Source organism: Narcine bancroftii, chromosome 6 (genome assembly GCF_036971445.1).
Source record: "Narcine bancroftii isolate sNarBan1 chromosome 6, sNarBan1.hap1, whole genome shotgun sequence".
In the NCBI taxonomy this organism is placed as follows: Eukaryota; Metazoa; Chordata; class Chondrichthyes; order Torpediniformes; family Narcinidae; genus Narcine; species Narcine bancroftii.
Window position 1 is genome coordinate 168,890,447 of NC_091474.1, and position 27,862 is coordinate 168,918,308.

Genomic DNA, 27,862 nt, shown 5'->3' on the forward strand with positions numbered 1-27,862 from the left:
TGCTGCACTTTGGGAGGTCAAAAGTCAATGGAAAGTCTGCAGTTAGCTTTGGGAGCCTAGATCTTCAGAGAGATCTTGGGGTGCGTTCAAACTTCTTGAAAGTAGCTACATAAGTTGTGCAATGCTATTACAGCACCGACTAGGGTTTGAATCTGGTGCTGTCTCTAAGGAGTTTGCATGTTCTCCCCGTGCCTTCGTGGGTTTCCTCTGGGTGTGCCGGTTTCCTACTACCCTTCGTAACATGTGGGTGTTGTAGGTCAATTGGGTGGTATGGGCTCGTGGCCAGAAGGGTCTGTAACTGTGTTGTATGTCTAAATTTTTAAAAATTGAATGTAGAAATGAGTGGTAAAGAATGTTTGTCTTCAGGGCAATAAATATAAAAGCTTGCACTTCATGTTGCCGTTGTATGAAACGTTGATTAGGCCACATTTGGATCACTGAATGCAGTTCTGGTCCCTACATTTTTGGAAGAGTGTGGAATCTTTGGAGAGAGAGCAGAACAGGTTCACAATTAGAGAGTGTTAGCTGGAAGGAGAAACTGGACGATTTTGGGTTGTTCACGCTGGAGTATCAGAAGCTGAAGGATTGCCTGAAAGAAGTATATAAAATTAATAAAATTATGAGAGGTCTGGAAGGGAGAGATAGTCTTTCTTCCCAAATACTGGAGCTTTAGATGAGAGGATAGAAGCAGAAGTGTGAGGCAGACTTTTGCACAGAGTGGGAAGTGTGTGTAATGATAGGCAAGGATTGGTGGGATATAGACATACTGATTAGTACAGTATAAGCATGGGGGTGCTGAGGAACCGGTTCCTGTGCCTTTTTGGACAATGGGGGTCTTTGTTCATGTGAAATGGACAACTGACGTGACAGATTGATGGTATTGCAAGAAGCAAAGTGTTAAAGATTTCCTAGACCAATGTCTGATGTAGAATCTGTGTCCAATTACTTCACTGCTGTCTGTGGAAGATGTTGTTTTTGCATTGGCTGACATTTTATTTGCACAAGAGTGACTGCACTTCAAGATCAAGATTCAAGATCAAGATCAAGATTCAATTTATTTTCATAGTAATAAAACAGTGTCATATTACATGAAATTGCTTTTGCCTGCTGTAAGGCGGACAGATTTGCCATCGGCAGAAATTGCTTGAAGTGCATCTTACAATAACAGAAAAAGAGAAGCAAAAGAGAGTTCCCCCCCCCACCCCCAAGAGCCACTGAGTGTCCGTAGATTCACCTCCAGCACTTCCACAGCCTCCACAGCCACACAGAGTCCAATCCAAACCATTGGCAACCCAAGCTCCAGATCCGAACCTTCGACACCATCAGGAATCCTTCTGGACCTTCGGCACCCCTTTGCATCCCAGTTCTGGTATCTGGTATCCCTTCAGCTAGTTTTGAGCCTGTCTTCCACAGTCCACAGCCTGGCACGAGTCTCCTGACAATAGTCTCCAGCAGCCATCTGCCTCCATGGGTTTCTAGCCTCGGGTCGCCAGCAGCCTGCCACATGCGTGGGTCTTTCAGTCACAGAGTCCCCTCAATGGTCCGCTGCCGTGGTCACTGTTCTGTGGATCATCTCCTCAGCTTCTCCTTCTCAGATGGAGGATGGTCTCCCCATTTTCTGGTGCCCTGTGCCAGTCCTCCACTCTCCTGAAGTCTGCAACCCTTCGTGGCTACTGCCTATTATAGGTGCCGCCATCTTGGGTACAAACCCAGTGGTCACAGGATTTTAAATAAACTACCATTGGCTCCTTTAACGAGCTGCTCAAAGCCTGGGCAGAGCTGATGGCAGTTGACTGGGCAGTTGTACCCCATGGGAGCACTGTATCTCCGCTCCTCGCTCCCCGCAGGTTTGCACCAGTGGCAGTGCTACCATTACAATGGTTCTGGCAGCACCGCCATTTTCGAATCTTTGGAGTCAACTTATTAGCAGCAAAGTGGTGAAAATCCTGAGGTCATGATATTGGAAGTTATTATGCGTTTATTACATTCTCTGTTAGCTAGCCACGACATCGAGAAATGCTTTATTCTCATCATAATTGCAGAAGATCATACCACTTACAGGACCTTGATGAAGTGCTCAGGCCCGAAATGTTGGCTACCCTTTACTTCATATGGATGCTGCGTAACCTGCTGAAACTCTCCAGTACATGTGTGGACGACACTCAATCACAGCATCTGCAGAATTTCTTGTTTAATACCACTTCCAGAGCAAGGTCTCTCCTTAAGCCCATCAGTCATTTTCATTCAAAGGCAATGGTGCTTACTCAACATTTCCTGGGTTAGATTTCCAGTACTCAATGGAATTGCTAGATTTTTTTGCTTGGGTTAAGTAATATCAAGCAAATATTGAATTTCAACATGGAGGTCAAGGATATGCATTTAAAATTACTTAAAATTGGATCATTCAAATTAAAAATTAATTTTATTCCATGAGTCCATTTGAAATATGTCATTGATAGGTAGGATCCACATTGTATCAGAAATTCAATCAGTTATAGAATTGGAAGGCACACATTAACCTTCGAGAGTGTTTTACATTTGCCGGTATCAGCCAGCTGCTTCCTGATGACTCCAGAGGCCAAGTTATTGTTGGTGGTTTCAGGTCACCTCTAATTGCCCTCAGTTGGTGTCGCTCATTTAATCATCTTCATAAAAGCAGAGATCAAGGGCAGTGTTTTAGGTATACAGAAGTATGTCCCGATGTCATTAAATTCCTAATCTCACCTTCTTGTTCATAGATGCTCTCATTCTGTTTGAGTCAGGACTTGTTTTTAACTTATTTATTTTGTGGAATCTGAGGGCAACTAGCCTTTACTGCCCATCCCCTGTTGTTCTTCAATAAGTGTTTGTGGGCTACCTGCTTGAACTGCTTCTATCAGGGATGATGGTGGAGGCTGAATCATTAGAAGGATTTGAGAGACTCAAGCACATGGATGGAAGGAAAATAGAGTGTTACGAAGTAGGGAGAGTTTAGTACTTTTTTTAATTTAAAGAATATATGGGTCAGCACCACATTGAGGGCCGAAGGGCTTGCACTGTGCTGTTCAAGTGAAGGTAATCCCACAGTAATGTTGGGTAGGCTGGGTGGTGTGTAATACAGAAGGGGACTTGAAGATGATAGCTTCTAATGTACACTATGTGCTATTCTTGTACAATATTGGATGTTATGTTAAGAAGCCTTAATAAATGGCTGCAGTGTACCTCGTAAATGATACCCACTCCACCCCACAGATCAAAGATGGTGGCAGTGAATGCTCAGGGTGATGGATGGGATGCTGATCAAGGGAAGGTTACTTTATCCTAGATGGAGTGTGTTGAAGTACAGGTGACCCCCATGTAAAGGGCCCTGGTTTGTATTGAATTTTCCATAATTTGAAGCCATGTCATCTGTGCATGAGTCAAACAATGTGAGTTTAAAAAAATGTTTATTGACTTTTTCCTCACATTAAATTTCATAAGAGAGAACTTTTATTCAGATTCCCAGAATATTTTGTATTGTTTTGTGAATTCTATATTCATGAATTTCTGTTAAGTGAACATTGGAGGTCGCCTATGTTACATCACTTCCGCGATTTGCCCCATATCTAAGATGCAAACCCCTTGGATTGTCACCAGTGCCACATCCAGCTGCCTCTGATAATTCCAATTGTTTCCATTTTTATGGTCCCAACAGGTTCATCTTCACTATGGACAAACCCCTCCAGAAAGGGTTGGACATAAAGGAGAATAATTGCAGCTGTGGCAGAATGGACAAGAAGGTGAAACTGATGGAAAGGTAAAAAGTGTGCCTGCTGTTCCACCAATGACCTTGACTCAGTTTTCAATAAAGTCAAATGAGATCCAGGATTCTCAGTCAATAAGGATCTGGATCCCTGCAACTGGATCGTTGATTTTCTCATTGGAAGACCACAGTCAGTATGAATTGGAAACAACGTCTCCTCCTCACTGATTATCAACACAGGTGCGGCCCAAGGATGTGTGCTTAGCCCATTGCTCTACTCATTATACACCCATGACTGTGTGGCCAGGCACAATTCCAATGTGAACTACAAGTTTGCTGATGACACTACAGTTGTCGGCAGAATCACAAACGACAGTGAGGAAGCCTACAGGAGGGAGATAGATCAGCTCATTGAATAGCGTAATTTCAACAACATCGCACTCAACATCAGTAAAACCAAGAAGATGATTGTGGACTTCAGAAGGAAGTCAGGGGAACATGACCCAGTCCTCAACAAGAGCTCAGTCGTGGAGAGAGTCAAGAACTTCAAATTTATAGGTGTCAATATCTCTGAGGATCTGTCCTGGATCCTTAACGTTGATGCAATCACAAAAAAGGCTGGCTATAGTTTGTGAGGTGTCTGAGGAGGTTCGATATGTCACCAAAGACTCTTGTAAACTTCTACAGGTGTACCGTGGAGAGCATTCTGGCTGGTTGTTTCACTGCCTGGTATGGAGGCGCCAACCATCAGGACAAGATAAAACTTCAGAGGGTTGTTAACTTGGCCTGCTACATCACTGGCACCAGACTTCACTCCATCAAGGACATCTACATGAGGTAGTATCTTTAAAAACAGCGCTTCTCTCCTAAAATACCCCCCACCACCAAGGCCATGCCCTCTTCACTCTGCCTACCATTGGGAAAAAGGTACAGGAGCCTAAAGATGAGCACTCAGTGACTCAAGGACAGCTTCTTCCCCACTGCCATCAGATTCCTGAATAGTCAATGAACTAAAGACTTACTTTTCATGCACTATTAGTCTTATTATTATTTTTGTTATATAATGTTGTAAGATGGTTTCATGACTTGTTCATGTCAATAAATCTTGATTCTGATTCAATAGTAAACTAAATTTATACAACAGATGCAAGAGGCATTCAGCAAAAATATTAATTTATTCATGGGAGGAGATTGTTATTAATTGTCCATCCCTGATTGTCCCTTAGTGGATGAGGCAGATAGATGTTAACTATATCACAATGAGCTTGAAGTCGCATATAGAACATGCAAGTTAAATGCCTGTAGAGCAAATTTCCTTCCCTGAGGGATATTACTGATCTCCACGGGTTTCTACAATAATCCAGTTGTTACATTGATAGTAGCTTTTTATTCCATTTATAATTATTTGAAAACCCTAATGTTAGCTTTGAACTCATGTCACCTGGATTACAATCCAGTGACATTAATAACTATAATACCCACTAATAATTGTATAATGAAACATACAGCCAGAATTAGTAAGACAGAGGAGGGAATGAGCTCTGGTTAGATCAACCCTTGAATAGAACCTTCCATTCAATAACCTATTAAGGAGGACGTTGATGACTGCTCATGCCAAGGGTCTGAATTTTATAGTTTTAAAAATGTCGACATAAAGCATGGTACAGGCTATTTTAGTCCACGAGCCCATGCTGCCAAATTACACCAACAGGTCCTGTAAGTGGACCTTCAACCCCAATTATGTTTCAAAAAGTGGGAGGAAACCAGATCCCTGGGGAAAACCCACGCAGACAAGGGGAGAACGTACAAACTCCTTACAGAGTGGAATTTGAACCCCAGTCCCAATCGCTGGTGCTGTAACAGCATTGCGCTAAACACCATATTAACCTTGCTGCCCACTGGTTATGTAGATAAACATTAAAGCTATGTACTTTACAAAAATATTATGATTATTGTCATCCTTTTTAGATGATGGATATTGTTTTAACATGTCGTTAAGTTACAAATAGCTCTGCATAATATTATTTTCATTTTGTGTCAAAAAACTGCCCTTGAATCAATTTAAGTAGAATGTAGTGTTTAGACTTTATGTAGTGTTTAGAATGTAGAAGTAGACTTTCCCAGTGCAAGAGTTTGAAGAAGAGAAACAAAAATAATTGACCCATTTATAGTTTGAGACTAACAGATATGCTATTTATAATTTTATTTGAATGCAGTGGCCCAGATTTTTCTGGTAAAAGCTGATAGTTCCAATGGAACTGTTTCATTACCTGTATCAGGTAATCCAATTTAGGAAGTTAAGTGAAAGTTCAAAGCATATGACCTCCCGGGTTGTAAACTCTGGATTACAACCTGTTCACATGGTAGAGAGTATAGAAAAGGATAGGTAAAATGAACATGTGAACATGCAGGAGGGAGCACTAGGATCATTTGGACTACTTCTGGGGAAGGAGGGATTTGTGCAAAGCCTGAACTAGAAGGGACTAATATCCTTGCAGGGAGGTTTGCTTATACTGTTGGGGAGGGTGTACACTAATTCCGTAGAGGGTTGGGATATGGAATATCAATACAATAGGTGGAGAATCAAATACAGAATATACACCAAGTGAGATCCATCAGAAGAGTAGACACGGTATAGTAGATGGAGAGTTCATAGCAAGGGATAGTGATGATCCAGAGCAAGGGAGCATTAGGAAGGAGGAGATGCTGGACATTTGTGATGCATACCTTTTTCCAGGGCCTGATGAAATGTATCTAGAGAAAAGGAAGTAGATTGTTGGCACTTCAAAAGACATTTTTACATCTTGATTAGCCACATAAAATGATAGAACCATAGAGCATTATAGCAGAAACAGGCCCTTTGGCCCTTCTAGTCTGTGCCAAACTATTATTCTGCCTAGTCCCACTGACTTGCACTCAGTCCATTAACCTCTATACCTCTCCCATCCATGTGCCTGTATAATTTTTTTATATGTTGAAATTGAACCCGCATTTACCGCTTCAACTGGCAGCTCATTCCACACTCCCACTATTATCTGTCTGAAGAAGGTTCCCCTCATGTTCTCCTTAAATATTTTCCCTTTCACCCTGAACCCATGTCTTCCAGTTTGTATCTCACCTAATCTCAGTGGAAAAAGCCTACTTGTATTTACTCTAACTTTTTAAAAAAACTTTATTTATTCGTTCAAAAAAACAAATAATATATGACATATACAGCAATTAAACATGAACATGGTTTTTTAATATATAAATAAAAAAAAGAGAAAAGATCCCCCCCCTTCAGCCAACTCTCCTAAGGAGAGCCATAAAAAAAGAAAAAAGAAAGAATATTAAAAAAAAGTTAAATATACATATTAAAATCTAATCAATATAAATTGAAATGTAAATATTCTGAGTATAACAACCACTTATTAATAAAAAAATTATAATTATCATGCAAAACATATGTAATTTTTTCCATTATTAAACAATATCTCATCTCATTATGCCATCTATTAATATCAATCATATTTGTATCTTTCCACGTACTAGCAATACATTTTTTCGCTACGGATAAAGCTAAATATACAAAAGCAAGCTGAAACTTATCTAATCCCAAGCCTTTTAGAGGTTGCAAACTACCCAATAAAAATACTGTTGGATCTAAAATTATTTTTATCTTATACAGATATTCTAAAAACGATTGAATTTTCTTCCAGAAAGATTGTATACATGACCAACAGCATGAAAAAAAGTTCCATCCATATCACCAAATCTAAAACACAAATCTGATTCATTAAAGCCATATTTTTTAAATTTTTCAGGTGTCATATATAATTGATGTAAAAAATTGTAATTAATCATTGCATAACATGCATTTATCAATCTAGTTACACTATCATAACAGATATCTAACCAATCCTCTTCAGAAAAAGTAAAACCAATATCCGCTTCCCATTTAATTTTAGATCTATCCCAACCCTTTTTATCCATACCATCCTGTAATATTTGATACATAAATGAAATATAACCCTTCTCTGGTACCTTCATAAGGGAAGTCTCAAATTTAGTCATTTTAGGTAAAATCATATCTCTACCAAACATACATTTTACCAAAGATCAAATTTGATAATAAAGAAATAAAGAATTCTTATCAATACCAAAATCTTCCCTCATCTGATTAAAAGATAAAAACTTACCCTCTTTAAAACAATCTCCCAAATTTTCCACACCTTTAAATCTCCAATGCAATAAATTTTGATTATGTATTGAAAAAGAAATAAGTTGATTATTATACAACAGAGTCAAAGCCAATAATTTACCCCTAGAATCTATCATTTTATTTTTCTTTATCCATAACTTCATTAAATGTTTTAATATAGGCACATTATATTGTTGTAACAAATTCACATTCCACCTAAACAAAAATTGATGTATTTCAAATTCAGAAATACTTGCCATCTCAATTTTAGCCCAACTAGGAGGCCGTACCAAATCCATCAATGAACTAATAAATTTAAGTTGGGCTGCCTCATAATAATTTTGAAAATGTGGTAAACGTAGTCCCCATAACTCATATTTCCAAGTTAATTTATTCAAAGCTACTCTCGAAAATTTACCCCTCCATAAAACTCCCTAACCATTTTATTTAAATCTAAAAAAAAATTATCAATTAAATACGGAATAGATTGAAACAAATATTGTATACGCGGAAAGATATTCATTTTTAATTGTATTTATCCTTCCCATCAAATTAATAGGTAAATCTTTCCATTTAATCAAATCAGTTTTAATTTTTTTCATTAACGGAGCATCTTTATATAAAAACTCAAATCAACGTATATAGGCCCTCCAATAAAAAAATCACAAATTAAAAACTAAAAAATACGTTAAAAAATAATAATAAAAAAAACAATAAAAAATTCCCCCCCAAAAAAATTACCAAAAGGTAGTAATCCCCTAAACAAAAATTGGGTGTGGATCACCCACCAGTGGCTGATGACTAGTAAAGAACTTAGTGCAAATCTCCCCCTCCCCAGTCAAACAATCAGCAACATCCAAGTATCATAATAACGAAAGAAAAAATAAAATAAGAAAATTCTTCTTTTCATCCAAAAGACTCCAGTCTTGAAGATCCCATTTCAGAAGGAGGTAGACTCTTTCCATTCCCATTTTTTCCATTTCTGCCATTTCTTCCATTTCCAGAACTATCAAATTTTTCTTTAGGAGATAATGGTGAGCAATGATAATCCAGCAATGAGTCACCAAAAATCATTGCTTCACAATCAGTTTCAAAAAACCCAAATTGATAGTCTCCATAAAAGACCTTCAACACTGCAGGGTAACGAAAAGTAGACTTATAACCTTTACGGCACAAAACTTCTTTAACTGGATTAAATTGATGTCGACGTTAAATGACATCTTGACTCAGATCAGGATAAAAAAAGACTCTACTATTCTGAATCAATAATGGGGTTTGTCGTTGTCTCGCATTTTGTACTGCAAGTCAAAGTATTACTTCTCTGTCCAAATAACTCAGACATCGAATTATTACTGGTCTCGGGGGTATTCTTCTTAAAGCTCTATGGGCTCTTTCCAGTGCCAATCCCCCAGAGAAAAATTCTTGCCCTAATATTTGCAGAATCCAGTCTTTAAAGAAACGAAGAGGGTCTTGTCCTTCTATACCTTCTGGCAAACCAACAATTTTCACATTATTCCTTCTGCTTTGATTTTCCAAATAATCTATTTTTCTTTCTAGCTCTTTCTCACGATCTCTTAATTCTATGACTGATTTTTCCACCTTCAACATTTTTTCTGTGTTAGAAGTCACTTGTTGTTTTCAGTCCAAAAAAGCAGTCTGAAATTTTTTTAATTCTTCAAAAGATGCACCCACACGTGTCTTAACCATACTTAATTCTATCTCTCTCTTTGGCTTGGCTACGCGGACGAAGATTTATGGAGGGGGTAAAATGTCCACGTCAGCTGCAGGCTCGTTGGTGGCTGACAAGTCCGATGCGGGACAGGCAGACACGGTTGCAGCGGTTGCAGGGGAAAATTGGTTGGTTGGGGTTGGGTGTTGGGTTTTTCCTCCTTTGCCTTTTGTCAGTGAGGTGGGCTCTGCGGTCTTCTTCAAAGGAGGTTGCTGCCCGCCAAACTGTGAGGCGCCAAGATGCACGGTTTGAGGCGATATCAGCCCACTGGCGGTAGTCAATGTGGCAGGCACCAAGAGATTTCTTTAGGCAGTCCTTGTACCTTTTCTTTGGTGCACCTCTGTCACAGTGGCCAGTGGAGAGCTCGCCATATAACACGATCTTGGGAAGGCGATGGTCCTCCATTCTGGAGATGTGACCCACCCAGCGCAGCTGGATCTTCAGCAGCGTGGACTCGATGCTGTCGACCTCTGCCATCTCGAGTACTTCGACGTTAGGGATGAAAGCACTCCAATGAATGTTGAGGATGGAGCGGAGACAACGCTGGTGGAAGCATTCTGGGAGCCGTAGGTGATGCCGGTAGAGGACCCATGATTCGGAGCCGAACAGGAGTGTGGGTATGACAACGGCTCTGTATACGCTTATCTTTGTGAGGTTTTTCAGTTGGTTGTTTTTCCAGACTCTTTTGTGTAGTCTTCCAAAGGCGCTATTTGCCTTGGCGAGTCTGTTGTCTATCTCGTTGTCGATCCTTGCATCTGATGAAATGGTGCAGCTGAGATAGGTAAACTGGTTGACCGTTTTGAGTTTTGTGTGCCCGATGGAGATGTGGGGGGGCTGATAGTCATGCTGGGGAGCTGGCTGATGGAGGACCTCAGTTTTCTTCAGGCTGACTTCCAGGCCAAACATTTTGGCAGTTTCCGCAAAACAGGACGTCAAGCGCTGAAGAGCTGGCTCTGAATGGGCAACTAAAGCGGCATCGTCTGCAAAGAGTAGTTCACGGACAAGTTTCTCTTGTGTCTTGGTGTGAGCTTGCAGGCGCCTCAGATTGAAGAGACTGCCATCCGTGCGGTACCGGATGTAAACAGCGTCTTCATTGTTGAGGTCTTTCATGGCTTGGTTCAGCATCATGCTGAAGAAGATTGAAAAGAGGGTTGGTGCGAGAACACAGCCTTGCTTCACGCCATTGTTAATGGAGAAGGGTTCAGAGAGCTCATTGCTGTATCTGACCCGACCTTGTTGGTTTTCGTGCAGTTGGATAATCATGTTGAGGAACTTTGGGGGGCACCCAATGCGCTCTAGTATTTGCCAAAGCCCTTTCCTGATCACGGTGTCAAAGGCTTTGGTGAGGTCAACAAAGGTGATGTAGAGTCCTTTGTTTTGTTCTCTGCACTTTTCTTGGAGCTGTCTGAGGGCAAAGACCATGTCAGTAGTTCCTCTGTTTGCACGAAAGCCGCACTGTGATTCTGGGAGAATATTCTCGGCGACACTAGGTATTATTCTATTTAGGAGAATCCAAGCGAAGATTTTGCCTGCAATGGAAAGCAGCGTGATTCCCCTGTAGATTGAGCAGTCTGATTTCTCGCCTTTGTTTTTGTACAGGGTGATGATGGTGGCATCATGAAGGTCCTGAGGCAGTTTTCCTTGGTCCCAACAAAGCTTGAAAAACTCATGCAGTTTGACATGCAGAGTTTTGCCGCCAGCCTTCCAGACCTTTGGGGGGATTCCATCCATACCTGCTGCTTTGCCACTTTTCAGTTGTTCGATTGCCTTATATGTCTCATCCTGGGTGAGGACCTCATCCAGCTCTAGCCTTAGGGGCTGTTGAGGGAGCTGGAGCAGAGCGGAATCTTGGACTGAGCGGTTTTGCACTGAAAAGAGATTGGAAGTGTTCTGACCATCGGTTGAGGATGGAGATCTTGTTGCTGAGGAGGACTTTGCCGTCTGAGCTGCGCAGCGGGCTTTGGACTTGGGGTGAGGGGCCGTACACAGCCTTTAGAGCCTCGTAGAAACCCCTGAAGTCGCCAATGTCCGCGCTGAGCTTGGTTCGCTTGGCGAGGCTAGTCTACCACTCATTTTGGATCTCCCAGAGTTTGCGCTGAAGATGGCTGCATGCGCGACGGAAGGCTTGTTTCTTCTCTGGGCAGGACGGCTTTGTAAGGTGAGCCTGGTGGGCAGCTCGCTTCTTTGCCAGCAGCTCCTGGATTTCCTGGCTGTTTTCGTCGAACCAGTCCTTGTTTTTCCTGGAGGAGAAGCCCAGTACCTCTTCAGTGGATTGCAGTATGGTAGTCTTCAACTGATCCCAGAGGGTTTCAGGCGACGGGTCCGTGAGGCGGATTGCATCGTCGAGCTTTGCTTTGAGGTTTGCCTGGAAGTTTCCTCTCGCTTCGTCTGACTGCAGGTTTCCAACATTGAACCTCTTTCTGGGGGTTTTACTGTTCCTGGGTTTTGGCTTGAAGTGAAGGTTGAGCTTGCAGCGAACCAGCCGGTGGTCAGTGTGGCATTCCGCGCTGGGCATGACCCTGGTGTGGAGCACATCTCGTTTGTCACTTTCTCGCACCAGGATGTAGTCCAGGTGGTGCCAGTGTTTGGATCGGGGATAGACAATAGACAATAGGAGCTGGAGTAGGCCCTTCGGCCCGTCAAGCCAGCACCGCCATTTTACAGATCATGGCTGATCTTATACCAGCATTCATTTGAACATCTCATTCATTAGAGATGTCAACATCGGTTGAATAACTGCATTTAATTGCATACATTGTGAATCTGTAAATCTCAGCTCTGCTCTCTCTGACATGGTGGCAGAACAAGGTAACTGCAGCTCCTGCTGCAATTCAACAAAAGGCATTTTAAAAGATTTACTGCGGGTCTGGACTCCCAGCGACGGCATCCCGACTTCTTCAGGGAGTCGCCGCTGGTCTCCCCCCGCATCTTGTTGTCTTCTCATCCATTCGCAAAGAAAAACGACTTCTTCAGATTGTAATGCTACCTGATGTATTTCCTTTTCAGCCTCCACAGGCAATCCTTGGGATTTAGGCAATGAATAAATTGAGCCTGGGGCTGCTTCAAGTCATCTAGGCCCCAAATCTTCAGCACTTCGAAAATGTATTTTCTTTTGAATTTGAGATTTAGTCTTTTTACCATTAGTGGCCATAATAATTCCTTAATACTTTAAACTAAAATTTAAAAAATTTAAACTTGGAAACAAAGGGTTAAAAAAAAGGTATTTAAAAGTCTGGCCAGAGAGGTCGAGATTGCACGTCTAGACTCTACGCCATCTTGCCACGCTGCCCCCCATTTACACTATCTCTATCTTAATTTTTTAAACCTCTATCATACCTCACCTCATTCTTCTAAGATCCAGGAATAAAGTCCTAACCTGTTTAACCTTTCCCTGTAACTCAGTTCCTTAACATCATAGTAAATCTTCTCTGCACTCTTTCAATCTTATTGATATCTTTCCTGTAGTTAGATGACGAAAACTGCACACAATTCTCCAAATATGGCCTCACCAATGACACATACTCTTTACCAATATCATCCTAACTCTGATACTCAGTATTTTGATTTATGAAGGCCAATGTGCCAAAATCTCTCTTTATGACCCTATCCATATGTGATGCTACTTTCAGAGAATTATGTGTCTGCATTCACAGATCTCTCTGTTCTACCGCACACCTCAGTGCCCTACCATTTACTATGTCTGTTCTACCTTGGTTTGTCCTTCCAGACTGCAACACCTCACACTTGTCTGCATTAAATTCCATCTGCCAATTTGCAACCCATTTTTCCAGCTGGTCCAGATCCCTCTTCAAGCTCTGAAAGCCTTTCTCGCTAAGCACTGCACCTCCAATCTTAGTGTTATCTGGAAACTTGCTGATCCAATTTACCACATTATTATTCAGATCAATGATATAGGTGACAAACATCAATGGTCCCAGCACTGATCCCTTAAGGCAGACCACTAGTCACAGGCCTCTGGTCTGAGAGCCAATCATCCACTACTATTCTCTGGCTTCTCCCATAAAGCCAATATCAAATCCAGTTTACTACCTCAACATGAATACCACGTGACTGAACCTTTTTGACTAACCTCACAGGGAAGTACTAGTTGGCCAGGGAACTAAACAATGTTATTTATTAAAATAAAAGCAGGATTAAGCCAGATAAACTTGTAGGGCTATAGGTTTGTAAGTGATAGGGAAACTGTTAGAAAAAAACTTAAGGGGCAGTATGTATCTCCAAAAGGATAGGCAGGGATTGATTATGGATAGTCAGCATAGGAAAAATTCTATCTTACAAATTTGATTGTTTTTTAATAAGACCTTAAGCAAGGCCCCTCATGGTAAGTTCGTTAGACCCATGGGATCCCAGGGAAGATAGCAAATTGGATCCCAAACTGGCGTGAATAGAAGGCAAAGGATGGTGGTAAAGGGTTGCCTCTCTTATTGGAAGTTTGTGACTGGTGATGTACTAGAAGGATTGGTGCTAGAGCCCATGATATTTGTGACAAGTATTGATGTCTTTAATGTATAAAAACACAGCATGATATGTTTGGCAGATTATTTGAAAATTGATGGTGCTATAGGGAGAAAGAAGGCTTGTCTTGATCAACTGGAAAGTTGGGCGAAGCATTGGCAGATGGAACATAATCTAGGCAAATATGAGGTGATGCATTTTGGAAGTGAAACAAGGGGAAAATGCACAGTGCAAGTGGCAGAGCCCTGGGGAGTGTTATAGAACAAAGGGGTCCCTGGTACAGGCCAATGAATGAGTAGCTCAGGTGCATAAGGTGGTGAAAAAGGCTAATGGAATGCTTATCTTCATTAGCCATGGCATAGAATATAAGATCTGGAACATTATGTTATAACACATTGGAGCATTGTGTGCTGTCCTGGTGACAAGTGGGTATAGGTTCAATGTTTAGAGTCAGGTGAGCTAGAGGGATGTGAGGGAGAAATTTTCACACAGAGATTAGTTGGAGTCTGCAATACACTGCTGGATGAGGTGATGGAGGGTGGGGGAGGAGATATTCTCATGACATTTAAAAGGGTTTGAAGGGTGCAGACTTAACACAGCACAGACATTTTGGTTAAAAGACTCTAAACTCAACCATCGGATGCTAAAAAAATTCCTGTGTTAATGGCAGTTCTTTTGTCAATCACCTTCATTCTGTCTCTTCATTTTTGACTGTTCCTCCAATAGCAACAATTTCTCTCCATCAATTCCGTCTACACCCTTCATAAAGTTTAAATACCTCCGTCAGATTGCAAATTCATTTGTTTCAAGGAGAACAATCCCATTATTTATTGTTTATCCACATAATGTTTATAAAGTCTCTCATTCGGGGTGATTCTCTTCTGCACCCTGTCCAAAATTTGCATATCTCTCCTAAACTGCAGTATCGATAACTGCCATAATACTCCGTCCTCTAATTAGAACTTTATAAATGTTCACCATGACTTATTTGCTCTTATACTTTATTCATAAATCCCAGAATCCCATCTGCTTTTGCCCATTTTATTACTTTTCAGCCTTACTAAAGTCAATATTTTTTCCAATGAGTGAAAACTTCAACATCTTCAACATGATCATTGGGGGAATTAGAGATGGAGAGGGTGAGCAAACTTGTTCTTGGGAGTTGCTATCTTGGAGGATCCTTCTTGAGCTCAACACACTAAATGGCATCGTGAAGAAAGCACAACAGCATCTCAACTTCTTCAGGAATTTGCAGAGGTTTGGTATGACACCAGAAACCCTGGCAAATTTCTATATAGGTGTGGTGGAAAGTGTGTTGACCACCTGCATCATGGTCTTGTACGGAAACACTAATACTCCTGAGCGTAAAGCCCTCCAAAAGGTAGTGGACAGAGCCCAGGATATCACAGACAAAACCTTCCCCACTATTGAGTACATCGACAGGGAACGCTGCCATTGGAGGCCAGCTGCAATCATCAAAGACCCACACCATCCACCACATGTTCTGTTCTCACTGCTGCCAGGAAAGAGGTATAGGTGCTACGAGATTCGCACCACCAAGTTCAAGAATAGCTGCTACCCCTCCATCATCAGATACCTCAATGACAAACCTAATCAGAGACTCATTTAAGGACTCTTACTTGTGCACTTTATTGGTTTTCTTTTGTTCTCTCTGTATTGCACAGCCAGTTTGTTTACATTCATTATTTGTTTACAGTTATTTTAATTGTTTACATGTTTATGCTGTGTACAGTTTATTTTTTGCACTTCTGATTAGTGGTAATTCTGTCGTGCCCACAGGAAAAAGGAATCTCAGGGTTGTATGTGATGCCATATATGTACTCTGACAAGAAATCTGAAAATAAATCTGAAATCTGTTAATAGCTAGAAATTAACCATTTAAATGAATGTGTTTTGATTTGCATAAAAAAACACCTTGAGTCTGAACGGAGGGAGGAGCTCAGTGATGGCACTAGAAATCAGATATTGATTTGATTGACCTTTTGACGTAAGTGCAGGACAGATTCAAGATTCCCGCTGCAGTTTCAATAACACAAATGTATGTAGTCCGCTTTCACCATGCTGCCACTGACCTGACCACACAACTACTGAGCTCCATTGTTTGAGTAGGTGTCACCACCCCAAACCATTAAGAGTGAAACATGAAAGTCTACAGATGCTGTGATTGTAGTAAAAACACAGAATTGCTGGAGGAGGTCAGCGGGTCTCTCGCATTTCTGTGTTTTTACTACCTAATTATGAAGAGTTGATTCCACTCAGCCTGCATCTCCTAAAGGTGTATGGTTTTTGTCTGTAAATGGTGATGGAAGTCATTCCTCTGCCTTTAGAAGCATGCTGCAGGACATAACCAAACTGAACAAGAGGTGAAAAAAGTTAAAACCACAGATACTGGAATCTGAAGCAAAAACAGACTCTAGAAAGGGTTGCTGACCCAAAATATTGATTGATTTCTCTTTCCACATTTACTGCATGTTTGCACAAGTTCTTCCAGCATTTCTGTATTAAAGCAAGAGTGGAAGCTCCAGAGGCCCTGGTAGAAGGAGAAGAGACTAACCTAACCTTAACCCATAGGATGCCAGGAAGCCCTCTGACCAGAATGAGGCAGTAGTGAGATGAGGTAACAGTTGAGGAAAATTTGAGTTCAAAGACTTGAAACAACAAGAATTTTAAATACCTCATTGGACTGGTCAGGGTGAGTAAAGCTATAATCAATTCCCACTTGTGGCCAAGTGTTTCATTCACTTCATTCATTGATCAATGCAATACACCAATATCCCTCAGCTACTAATAATCTTCATTAGTCACTTCACCTTCTCTTTCAGATAGACTGCTCCTGGGAAAGATAGAGCCAAAGTGGCTGAAGGTTTGGAGACTGTTGTGTTTTTGAAAGGTACAAACACCACTATCCAATTGGTAAAAAACTTTAACTGTTTGTCCTTTTGAGATGCATAACATCACTGTCTGGCCAGCATAGGTATTTTTGCTTTAATTTTTTCTGTATGTTTTCATGCTGAATGTAATTATAGCAGACATTACCATTAGATGGTTTATTTGAAATTTCAATAATCCTAGTATATTCATGTCATTTGTTTTAACTAGAATCCATATGTCATGTTTCAGTTAATGTTTAGATTCAAGTGATATTTTTAATTACCTTTTGTGCAATAGGCACATTTTCTGAACCAATTTTTCAGGTGAAATTTAGGGGTTAGACTATTACATGCATAGTACTTTTGACCATGGTAAGTACAAGCATTGGTAGCTCAGATGGGTGGGCGGCTAGGACTAGGAGTTAAGTCTGTGTTAAGAGTGTCGGGAACTTTGGTGGGTGGTCAGGGCCTAGGCAAGAGTCCTTGGTCAGGCTGTCAGCAGATCGAGAGAGTTGGGGTGTCGGAAGTCAGATTGGTGGGTGATCGAGGCAAGGGTCCATGGTTGGGGTGTTGGGAGCTCGGATGGACTGGCAGCTGAGGCAAGGGTCCACAGTCGGGGAATTGGGAGCTCCGGTGAGCGGGTGGCTGAGGTGAGGGTCCGTGGTTGTGATATCAGGAGCTCCGGTGGGCAGTCAACCAGGCAAAAAAATAGTGGGGTGGGGGGGGGGGGGTTTGACTTACAAATGATAAGTGGAAAATACCAGATTTTTGGGCCAAATATACCAGGTCAACTTTTACATGGTATTGACTATTACACATGTATGTACAGTAATACATATTCAGAAAAGATTACAATCCTATATTGGATACATATATGATAATGATGATGAGGAATTATTCTACTTCATGACAGCTGAACTAGATCCTTAACTAATGTTTTAATATAGACCATAGAACATTACACCACAGGCCCCTCAACCCACAATGTTCACAACAATCTAAATTATCCTTCCCCCACACACCATATCTCACATCCATGTACCTATCCAAAACTCTTTTGTATGTCTCCATTTTACCAGCCTCCACCACCACTCCCGCCAATGCATTCCAAGTACCCACTACTCTGAGTAAAATATTTACCTCTGACATCTGCTTTAAACTTTCCTCCACTCATCTTAAACAGAGGTCCTCTTATATTTGCCCCAGGAAAAAAAAGTGCTGACTGTCCACTGTAACTCAGCCCTTCATCATTTAATATGTGTACCTTTCATCCTTCAACGCTCAAAAGAGAAAAGTTCAAGTTCTGACAGCCTTGTTTCATATGACATATTCTCCCAATCAGGCAACATCCTGGTAAATCTCCTCTACAACCTTTCTGAAGCTTATTTATCCTTCCTGTAATGAGGTGACCAGATCTGAATGCAATACTCCAAGTGTTGTCTAACCAGAGTTTTATAGAGCAGCAACATTACCTTATAGCTCTTGAACTCAGTCTACCAACTAATGAAGGCCAACACACCAAACACATCCTTAACCACTCAATCAACTTGCATGGCAACCTTAAGGGATCAATGGACCTGGAACCCATTTGTCATTTATTTAACCAATTACACCTCATCAACATTTGACCATGCATTTTTTTTAATATTTAAGGCCAACATGAGGATTTCTTACCTCAGCACAGCTTCTGGTTTGCTGTTCTGGTGATTCAAAGATCCATTCTCGTAGATCATTTTGCGTGTGCTGGTGCTTTTGCTTGAGTATTTTTGCTTCTTCTCCACCTTGGCAAAAATCACATTGCCATTTGATGCACCAAGTACCTTTGGTGATTTTTGCTTGCAGGCTTTTGAGGTTTCGGCACATAAGTCATCATGGCACAGGTTTTCGGTACTTCCAAATGATTCGTACCCCATTGTTTTGATAAAATGGTTTTCCACACATTCTGGTTCACTCATCCTAGAATCAGTTGCTTGTAAACAATTAGTAGCTGCAAGAGTTTGTTTTAGGACCTCGATCTCTTTACCTCTTTCTTTATACTCCAGTTCCGGTAAGACTAAACTGTATTTCTTCCCCATTTCAAAGGATTTATTTTCTTGCTGGTACAGAGACCACAGCGAGAGCCCTTTAGATGCTAAAGCAATAAAATATAATCATTTTATTGAATGAGGAAGTTGCAAAGAAAAACAATTTAATTTGCATTTCCAGCATTTGTTGTTTTTTTAATTTTCAGTGAAGGTTGTTGTTTCTTGCTAAAAGTATTGAATATGAAAGCGGGGAGGTAATGGATCAGCTTCATATGGCATTAGTGAGACCACACTGTGTATTATACTGATCTCCTTTCTTAATGAAGGATATTACTGCATTGAAAGCAGTTGATACAAGTTTTAACTGACTAATGCCTGGAGAGGGCTGTCATTTAAGGTAGAAACAAGGTGTTATTGCTTGAAAATAAAGAGTTGCCTATTTATGATAAAGATGAGGTGAAATTCTTTCAGAGAGTTTGGAATTCTACTCCTTAAAATAGATTCCATGAATATTTTTAATTTATAAGTACAGGTAGTATGGACATAAGTCGCAAGTTTGTTAGCATGGCGTGTAGAAGTCATTACTTTGTTACTAGTGTGGTCTTCATACATGTGAACCTTTCATTGCTTCCATTATTTTTTCTTTGTCCTTTAAAATTGTAGAGATCGTCTTCTTTGGCGAACTTACCGCGCTTACCGAATGGCAACTGAGAGACAGTCATTATCATGTGCATGGCAGATGTTTTTTTTTTCGGTCGTATGTACAGATGGTCATAAGTTGCATAGGTCCTTAGTCGGGGACTACCTGTATACAGATGCTTGATGAGCTGGGGTGGGGAGGAGAGGGGAAAGGTGACCACATGCAGATGGAATACAGAGTTGGGAATGCAATTAAAGTAGTCATGATCTAATAAAATAGCAGAGCATGTTTGAAGGCCAAAACCCTCTCAGAATCTAGTCCAGTGGTTCTCAATCTTTTTCTTTCCACTCACATACCATTTTAAGTATTCCCTATGCCATAGGTGTTCTGTGATTAGTAAGAGATTGCTTAAAGTGGTATGTGGGTGGAAAGAAAAAGTTTGAAAACCACTGTTTTAATTGTACCTAATTAACTCGTTATGTGCATGGTTTCAGAACTCCAAAGGAAATGAGCCAATGACAATTTTTTCAAGCAAAATATTTCAGTAACAATTGGGTCTAGAGCTGTGATTCTTAACCATCCCTTCCCATTCACATGCCACCTTAATCAATCCCTTACTAATCACAGAGCATCGAGAGCATAGGGATTACTTAAAGTGGTATGTGAATGGTAAGAAAAAGGTTGAGAACCACTGATCTAGATATTTGCATGTCTTGCTGTCCTGAAAATGTCCACCCTTTGGGCTGACAACTATTCTGAGGCTGTCCTATTACGCCTTATTATCCATCTCTTCTGAAATGTGGCCCTCTCTCTGTCAACTCCCTGACCCCCTTCCGCAGTGGCAATGGTTGATGAGCTAATAAACACATAAAACAGGGCAGAAACCATCAGCTGGGCTGCATGGTGAGCAGAGATAAAGTGTGAGTGGTTCACAAGGATGGAATGTTGGTGCGAGCATAGGCAGTGGGTCACAGAATTTTGTTGGGTCATGGGTCAAGACATTTAAGGACTCCCACCCGATTCTATTTAAATATTGGATAAATGCATCTTATGCTACCTCCTCTCTTTGTGGATAAGAAAACAGAGTTTTGCATGAATTATGTTATCAAAGTAAAAGAGTTGTGGGACATGAGAAATAGTTTCCAATACCTTTGTCGAATGTCCGGTCCTGCCCCGTTTTCAGCTGTTCTGCTGAGGGTAAGGCTTGCTGAAGAATTTGCATGAAAAATGTGTTCTGATTTTGAACTTCTTTTTGCTTCCTTAATTTAATTTTGTGGTAAATGTAACTTTTAAATTCAAAACCAAAAGACACCATTGGATATCCTATGCTTAAAAAAAAGGAAAAATCGTTACTTAAGGAAATGAGAAACAAATAAAACATGCTGTTGACCAGATGCAGCAACTTTCCACCTGCAATATTCACCATGCCCAAGAACATATCAAAGATCTCAAACAAAATCCATAGAGGATGTATCAGCATGTTGGGTTCCTCTGATGGAAGTTCTCAGAACATTAAATGTCTGTTGCTTCAAAATCACCATTTTCATAATCCTGCAAATCTAAGTCCAGGTTCTCTAGTACACCATCTGACCAAAATACAGAACAGTGTCAATCGTTTGGTTCTGAACTATAGATGTGCTCTGCCTTGGCTCGTGGGTCATAATCATAACCATTCCCACCCTATGCAAAGCAAAAACACTTCCCTATCCTTAGTTTTTCGTTCAGAAGCAACTCGTGTTGATATGCTTCTATCATATAAACAGAGCTCAGTGACTGGCTATATCAGCAAGTGCATTGAGGATAAAGTGCATTGAGATCAAATGCTTCACAACCATGGTTGGACGCAAAGGTCCGGGCCCTTTGATGCTTGTAATGCTGCTTTCAGGACAGAGCGTAGGATGGCACTAAGATCAGCCAGGGCTGAACTCTCCAGTGCAATCCAGAAGGCAAAGCGTAGGTACACATGGAAGATCCACAAACAAATGTGTGATACCAGTGACTTGAGGCACATGTGGCAAGGGACCAAGACTATAATGATCACAAGTCAACCTTGTGAATTAAGAACAAACAGTAGCTCCCTTCTGGACAGACTGAACACCTTCTATGCATGGTTTGATCAGAAAAAAAGGATGTCAGAGAAATCTCTGTGTCCTCTAATGAGGACACCCCTGCATAGTGGTGGCCAAGGTGAAGAGACCCCTATCCAAGGTGAACCCACACAAGGCAGCGGCACCAGGCAACATACTTGGTTAGGTACTGAAGGACTGCGCAGACCAATTGACTGAGGTCTTCACTGAAGCAGTCCATCATTCTCACAGGGTTCAAGACAGCCACCATCATCTTGGTACCCAAGAGAGCAACAATAATAGGCCTCAATGACTACCAGCTTGTGGTACTGACCGCCACCGTTATGAAATACTTCAAGCATCTGGCGATGGAAAGCATCAAAGCACACCTCCCAGAGATGCTGGTTCCATTTCAATTCACCTAAAGAAGAAACCACAGATGATGATATAGCCTTGTCACTTCACTCCATTCTGGCTTACCTGGAGAATGATGCCTCATACGGCATGCTGTTGTTCATTGACTTCAGCTTGGTGTTTAATACCATAATTCCCCAGAGGCTAGTGGAGAAGCTGAACTCACTGGGACTCAACACCCCTTTCTGTAATTGGATCCTGGACTTCTTATCGGAAACACCACAGTCTGTCTGAGTTAGTAGCAGAATATCGTGTACTATCAGCGCACCTCAGACCTGTGTGCTCAGCTCAGTCCTATTCATGCTACTGACCCGTGGCTGCATTGCTAGTTCCATCACCATCAGTGTCATCAAGTTTGCAGATGACCCAACACTAGTTAGCCTCATCAACATCAACGATGAATCAAACTACAGAGGTGGAAAATCTCAGAAATGGTGCAAGAGTAACAACCTGAGTCTCAATGTGGACAGACAAAGAAGATGATTGTGGACTTCAGGAAGACTAGGAATGACCACTTTGCACTACATATCAACAACTCTATAGTGGAGAGAGTGGAGAGCACCAAGTTCCAAGAAGTTCACTTAACTAGTGACCTATTGTGGACACTCAAAATTTTCTCATTTGTCAGGAAGACACAACAGCGACTGCACTTCCTGAGAAGACTAAAGCAGGCAAGGCTACCTGCAACATTGTCAACTTTCTATAGGAGTTCTATTGAAAACGTCCTGGTCAAAAAGTGCGGTACGGTTGCTGCAGAGAAATGGATTGGAGGTCAATCTAAAGGACCATAAGAGTGGCAGAGAGTATTACTGGAGTCTCCTTCTTCCTCATCGACCAGAATTGTTGTCTCAAGAAGGTGCATAAAATCATTGAGGACCACTTCCACCCTCTACACAGATTCTTTCAGCTGCTTCTGTTGGGGAAGAGATATAGGAGTATCAGAGCCAGCACCACCAGGCTGAGGAACAGCTTCCGCCCATAGGCAGTGAGAATGTTGAACGACCAAGGAACTGCTCACACTAACTATGCGAGGCTCCCATTTGTGCAAAGCAAAATTTATTTATTTGTATAGATTAAATACTTGACCTGCATGTGTATCATTTGCCTGTAGGTGTGTTATGTCTGGCTGTGTGTCTGCATGTTTTGCACCGAGGACCAGAGAACACTGTGTCGTCGGTTGTACCTGTACAATCAGATGACAATAAACTATGATCTGAGACATTTTCAATAGAAGTGAGTAGGTTAATCTTGGTAATGTGGGAATCTCACAGCATTGTATTAGCAATTCTGACTGCAGGAATGTTGGAGCTGGTCAAAGTGCAGTGTGATGAATGTGATCAGCAGAATGAAACCCTGGGTGCCACAGGGATATGAAGCGAAAACCACAATAGTGTGAACCAAAGAAAAACAGACAATAGGTGATTATAAACTGTTGCAGTCTAATTGGTTCACTTCATGCACCATTTAACCCATTGGGTAGCAGCCATTAATTCAGTTAGCAACATGATAACATTATCTTAGTGGTAAAACAAATATTTTTTTTAAAATAAACATTAAGCTTAATGTAGTTCAAATTATAGATGCATTTAAACATTTTAATTAGTAAATCTAATTATTAGTTTTAATTCCTGGAATTACAACTCCAAGGATTAATAGTAAAAATTACCCTAAATGGTCAGAGATAATATTTTAAAACAATTCATTTTTTAAAAAATTCCAAAAGCAAAAGTTGTCAGTGATATTCTAGTCATTTTATTATCATAGATAGCATGAAAACAAGCCCTTCAGCCCAACTTGTCCATGCTGACCACGTTCTCGAGCTAAATTAGTTGCAATTGCCTGTATTTGGGTGATGGCCCTTCCTATCCATGTGCCTGTTGTGCCTTTTAAACATTGCAATTGTAGCCATTTCTACCACTTCTAGCAGCTTGCTAAACAGTGAAGGTGGTTGAATAAAGAGGGGGCCTGGTGTTGTAGGTGCCTTTTTCTGTTGATGTTTTGAGCTTTTGGAACAGTGGGACACATACTGACACATTTAGCAGGAAATGACAGCAGACTCTCGGTATTCTGTCATCACTTACTCCTGAACTTTCCACTTTAGTGATGCACTGTCAACATTTACACTCGTAAACTTTCTGGCTGAGTTCTTCAGGAAGATTGCAGAATCTACAATGGGTAACTCCGTACCTTTGTTTCTGTACATCATGAAGGGCATTGAATTTGAAATGCATGGTGAGTGTGGGGGGGGGAATATGAGGGTGAGATTGGGCAGTGAGTGTGGAGTCTGGAGGAGTGAGTGCGAGGGAGGAGTGTGGGGTGGGGAGAACGGGGGGTGAGCATGGGGGTGAGTGCGAGTGGTGAGTGCAGATGGTGAGTAGGAACAGTGATCATGACAAGTTCCCCTCTGATAAAACTCTGGACCTTTGATTTTCCCCTGTCTCATACCACAGGTGGCCTCATGTTGGACTGAATGCATTATTTACTGTACATGTTACTCCACTTTCAACTCCCAGCCCATGTCACTGCTTATTCCTGACATTTTAAATCTGGTATTTACCAGGTTCTTGGTTTCATATTACCCATCGTCACTCACGAGGAGCCAAGTCCTCAACTAATGGAATCAAACAACAGCAACCATGGATCTTCGTGTGCTCCAAGGCCTGAATGTCATCTGAGATCAGCTCCAGCATCTGACAAATAATGACACTGATAATTCGCGAAAAAATTTCCACACCAAATTTTTTTAAACCTTTAAAGTGCCAGAAATAGCAATACAATCATACATAGTCATTGGAAAAAGACATATTTGGTGTTGGTCTTTATACATCAATTAAAGTTTGCAGTTTATGATAAAAGCCAGTACTTACTGGATTCTCTGACTTACCAATGGGCTGCAAGTGGCCGGCAAAGATCAGCATTGAAATTCCTTAAATTCTTAAATCTGAACGTTGCTTCTATGTAAATAAAAAGTATCCAAAGTGACAAAGTAGACAAGCAAATACCCCTTTCTGCAAGGAAGAGAAAAAATGATTTGCTTTAGAAAACAGTTAAATTGATCTGATCATTTACTATATACAAATAAAATTGTAAATAAAGCATTCAGTTGTCATGAGGACATTTTCATCTTGGTGTATTGACATGTTCTACAGAATGTGTATTGAGTTTAGCCTCAATTTCCAAAATTATTTTATTGAAAAGTAAGAAGAAATTACTGTAACTATTTGTGCCTTCTTTCGATTTTTTTTAAAAATTGGAGTTGCAGGACGGTAACAGGGCCTTCCAGCTCACGATCCCAGGATGAACAAATACACCCTAGTTTATTGCTGAGAGAGCTATTGCCTCATCAGTGAATAATTGGAAGAAACCGATGATCAAAATTGCTTGGGAAGATGAGAAATGGCACCTTTGTTTATGGAGATGAGGCTTACAAATCAGAAAGATCAATGTTCCTCTTTGAAGGGTGATGCTAGCGAGTGCATCGAAGACTTTACCTCTTGGAGATACATGTGACCCGAGCAGTAAAACAAGTTACTGGAGGAAATCAATGTGCTGGAGCTGAATCTGCTGGAGGAAAGGAGTTGTTGACATTTTAGGTCAAGACCTTGCATCAGGACTTACATGTCGTCTACCCTTTTCCCTCCATGGATGCTGCTCAACCCCTCGAGTTCCTCCAATAGTTTGGGTTTATTTGCTGCAGATTCCAGCGTCTGAACTCTCTGTTTCCAATCAGTCCTTCTGCCATTATTAAAGTCCACAAGTGAGCCATATTTGTACTAAACTTCCATATAGGATTGTGGAAGCAAATATGCTAGAACTTCTTGAGGCATCTTGATAAATTGTCTTCCTCCTCCATTGACCCTGCTCTAGAAATAATCCTTGGACAATTCTAGTGGACAATTATAACTTAACAAATCATGGAAGGATAAAGGATGGAAGGGAAAATATTGCATGCCTTTCTTGAGAGCATTTGGGAATATTAGAAATCAAAGTGTAATTATTCCAGGAATTTACAACTTGAGTCTGAATTTTATTGACCCATTTCATGGAATCATGTTGTTTCTGGAATTCTGATGCCACATTACTCCAGCACAGCTACATCTCACTGGAATGGCTCTTTCATCTCTATTTCTCATCAGTTAGATCAATAATGATAATGAGCCTATTGACATGCACATTGAAATTCTTATTTGCAGCCGAACAGGTACTTCATAAAGAGGAAAAATTTATAATGGTATACATGAAATTTAAAAAAGATAGAGACACAAATACATAAGATAATATTAAATATTCTCAGTTATCATAATGCAAGAAAACAAACAACTCTCATGTAGAACTATGACATGGAGAATGGACACAATACCATTCTTTAACAAGCTGTTCATGCCACCAAGTAGTGGCAGTTGGAATGGTCAAGGTAACTATTCAGCTATTGTGGCACTGAAAGAAGATGAACAGTGGAGGGTGTCCAACATAAAAGGAAGCAGAATCAAGCCCAGAATGTTAATGAAATGACGGATCGAAACTCCTAAATGAAATGTAGCAAAGGAAAGGAATGTTGTGCGCCAAAGGAAGAAAACCTGGGAAAACTATTTAGCATATGTGTAAAGAGAATTTTCAGACTCAGTGTTGTTTCTGTCATACTGGAACTGAAAACAGGAGGTGAAGGAAGTATGCAAAATAACACCCCAGCCACCACAGGTACATCGACTTGCACCCGGACCATGGCCCTTTGTACCCATCCAATCCAGGTTCCTATCTACCATTAGGATTATCACTAGTTATCCTCCAATATAGCTGCACAAATTACTCTTCACAGAGAGCATGATTAAGGCGTTCATTAAAAGTCCTTCCAAATAAAGCAACATTTCACTTGTGAATCCGCAAGGGTCATCTACTGCATCTGGTATGGTGCTCCTGCTGTGGTCTCCTCTACATTGGAGAGACTGGATGTAGACTTGGAGATCACTTTGTTGAGCACCTCAGCTTTGTCCACCACAATAGCAGGGATCTCCCAGTGGCCACCCATTACAATTCTGCATCTTATTCCCTTGCCGACATGTCTGTCCATGGTCTCATGTACTGCCAGGCTCAAACCATTTGTAAATTGGAGGAACAACAGATCTTCTGACTGGCTACCCTTCAACTGGATGGCATTAACATCAAATTATCTGGCTTTCATTATAATCCCACTACCACCACCCCTTGCTTCCCCAGTCATCTCTCCATTCCCTATCTCTTTTCGCCTAGACATGATAAATTCTACCTAGTTCTTTATCATATCCAATTAACACCTTTTGTTGGTCTGGATTCCTCTCCCATTGTTTGAATTCTGAGACATTCCAATATGTCCGGCTTCTGCATTTTCTGATTTTTTTCTTGAAGAAGGGCACAGGCCCGAAATATCAATGTCTGTCTCCTATTGATGCTGAAATGGCCAGCTGAGTTCCTCCAGCATTTCAGTGTTTTAATTACAATCACACCATCTGAAGCCTCTTGTGTTTCTCTTCATTAATTGCATGTCTTATGATGAATGACTATTCTGCAACATAGGAATTACTTGCACACTGATGCCTTGAATCCTTTTATTCACTGTAATAAGGGTGAAACTAAAACTAAAGCTCCAGCTGACTGACTGACTCTCCCTGAGAACAAAAAGCAAATTCCAAGGTAAGGGGGCAAGGGGTGGAACCCATTAAAAAAAAGGTGCAATGACACATGCCA

At 40.9% G+C, this 27,862-nt stretch overlaps 1 protein-coding gene across 1 annotated transcript in view; it reads right to left on the minus strand.

Annotated features, from left to right (window-relative positions):
* The window catches only part of LOC138737352 (macoilin-like), a 77,532-nt gene that overhangs the window by 17,922 nt on the left and 31,748 nt on the right, over positions 1-27,862 (minus strand). The window contains exons 4-7 of the mRNA XM_069888103.1: positions 25,026-25,149; positions 20,811-20,989; positions 18,672-19,128; positions 6,449-6,475 (exon numbers count right to left, since the gene is read on the minus strand). Of these exons, the coding sequence (XP_069744204.1) occupies positions 6,449-6,475; positions 18,672-19,128; positions 20,811-20,989; positions 25,026-25,149 (787 nt within the window). The remainder of the gene's footprint in view (positions 1-6,448; positions 6,476-18,671; positions 19,129-20,810; positions 20,990-25,025; positions 25,150-27,862) is intronic.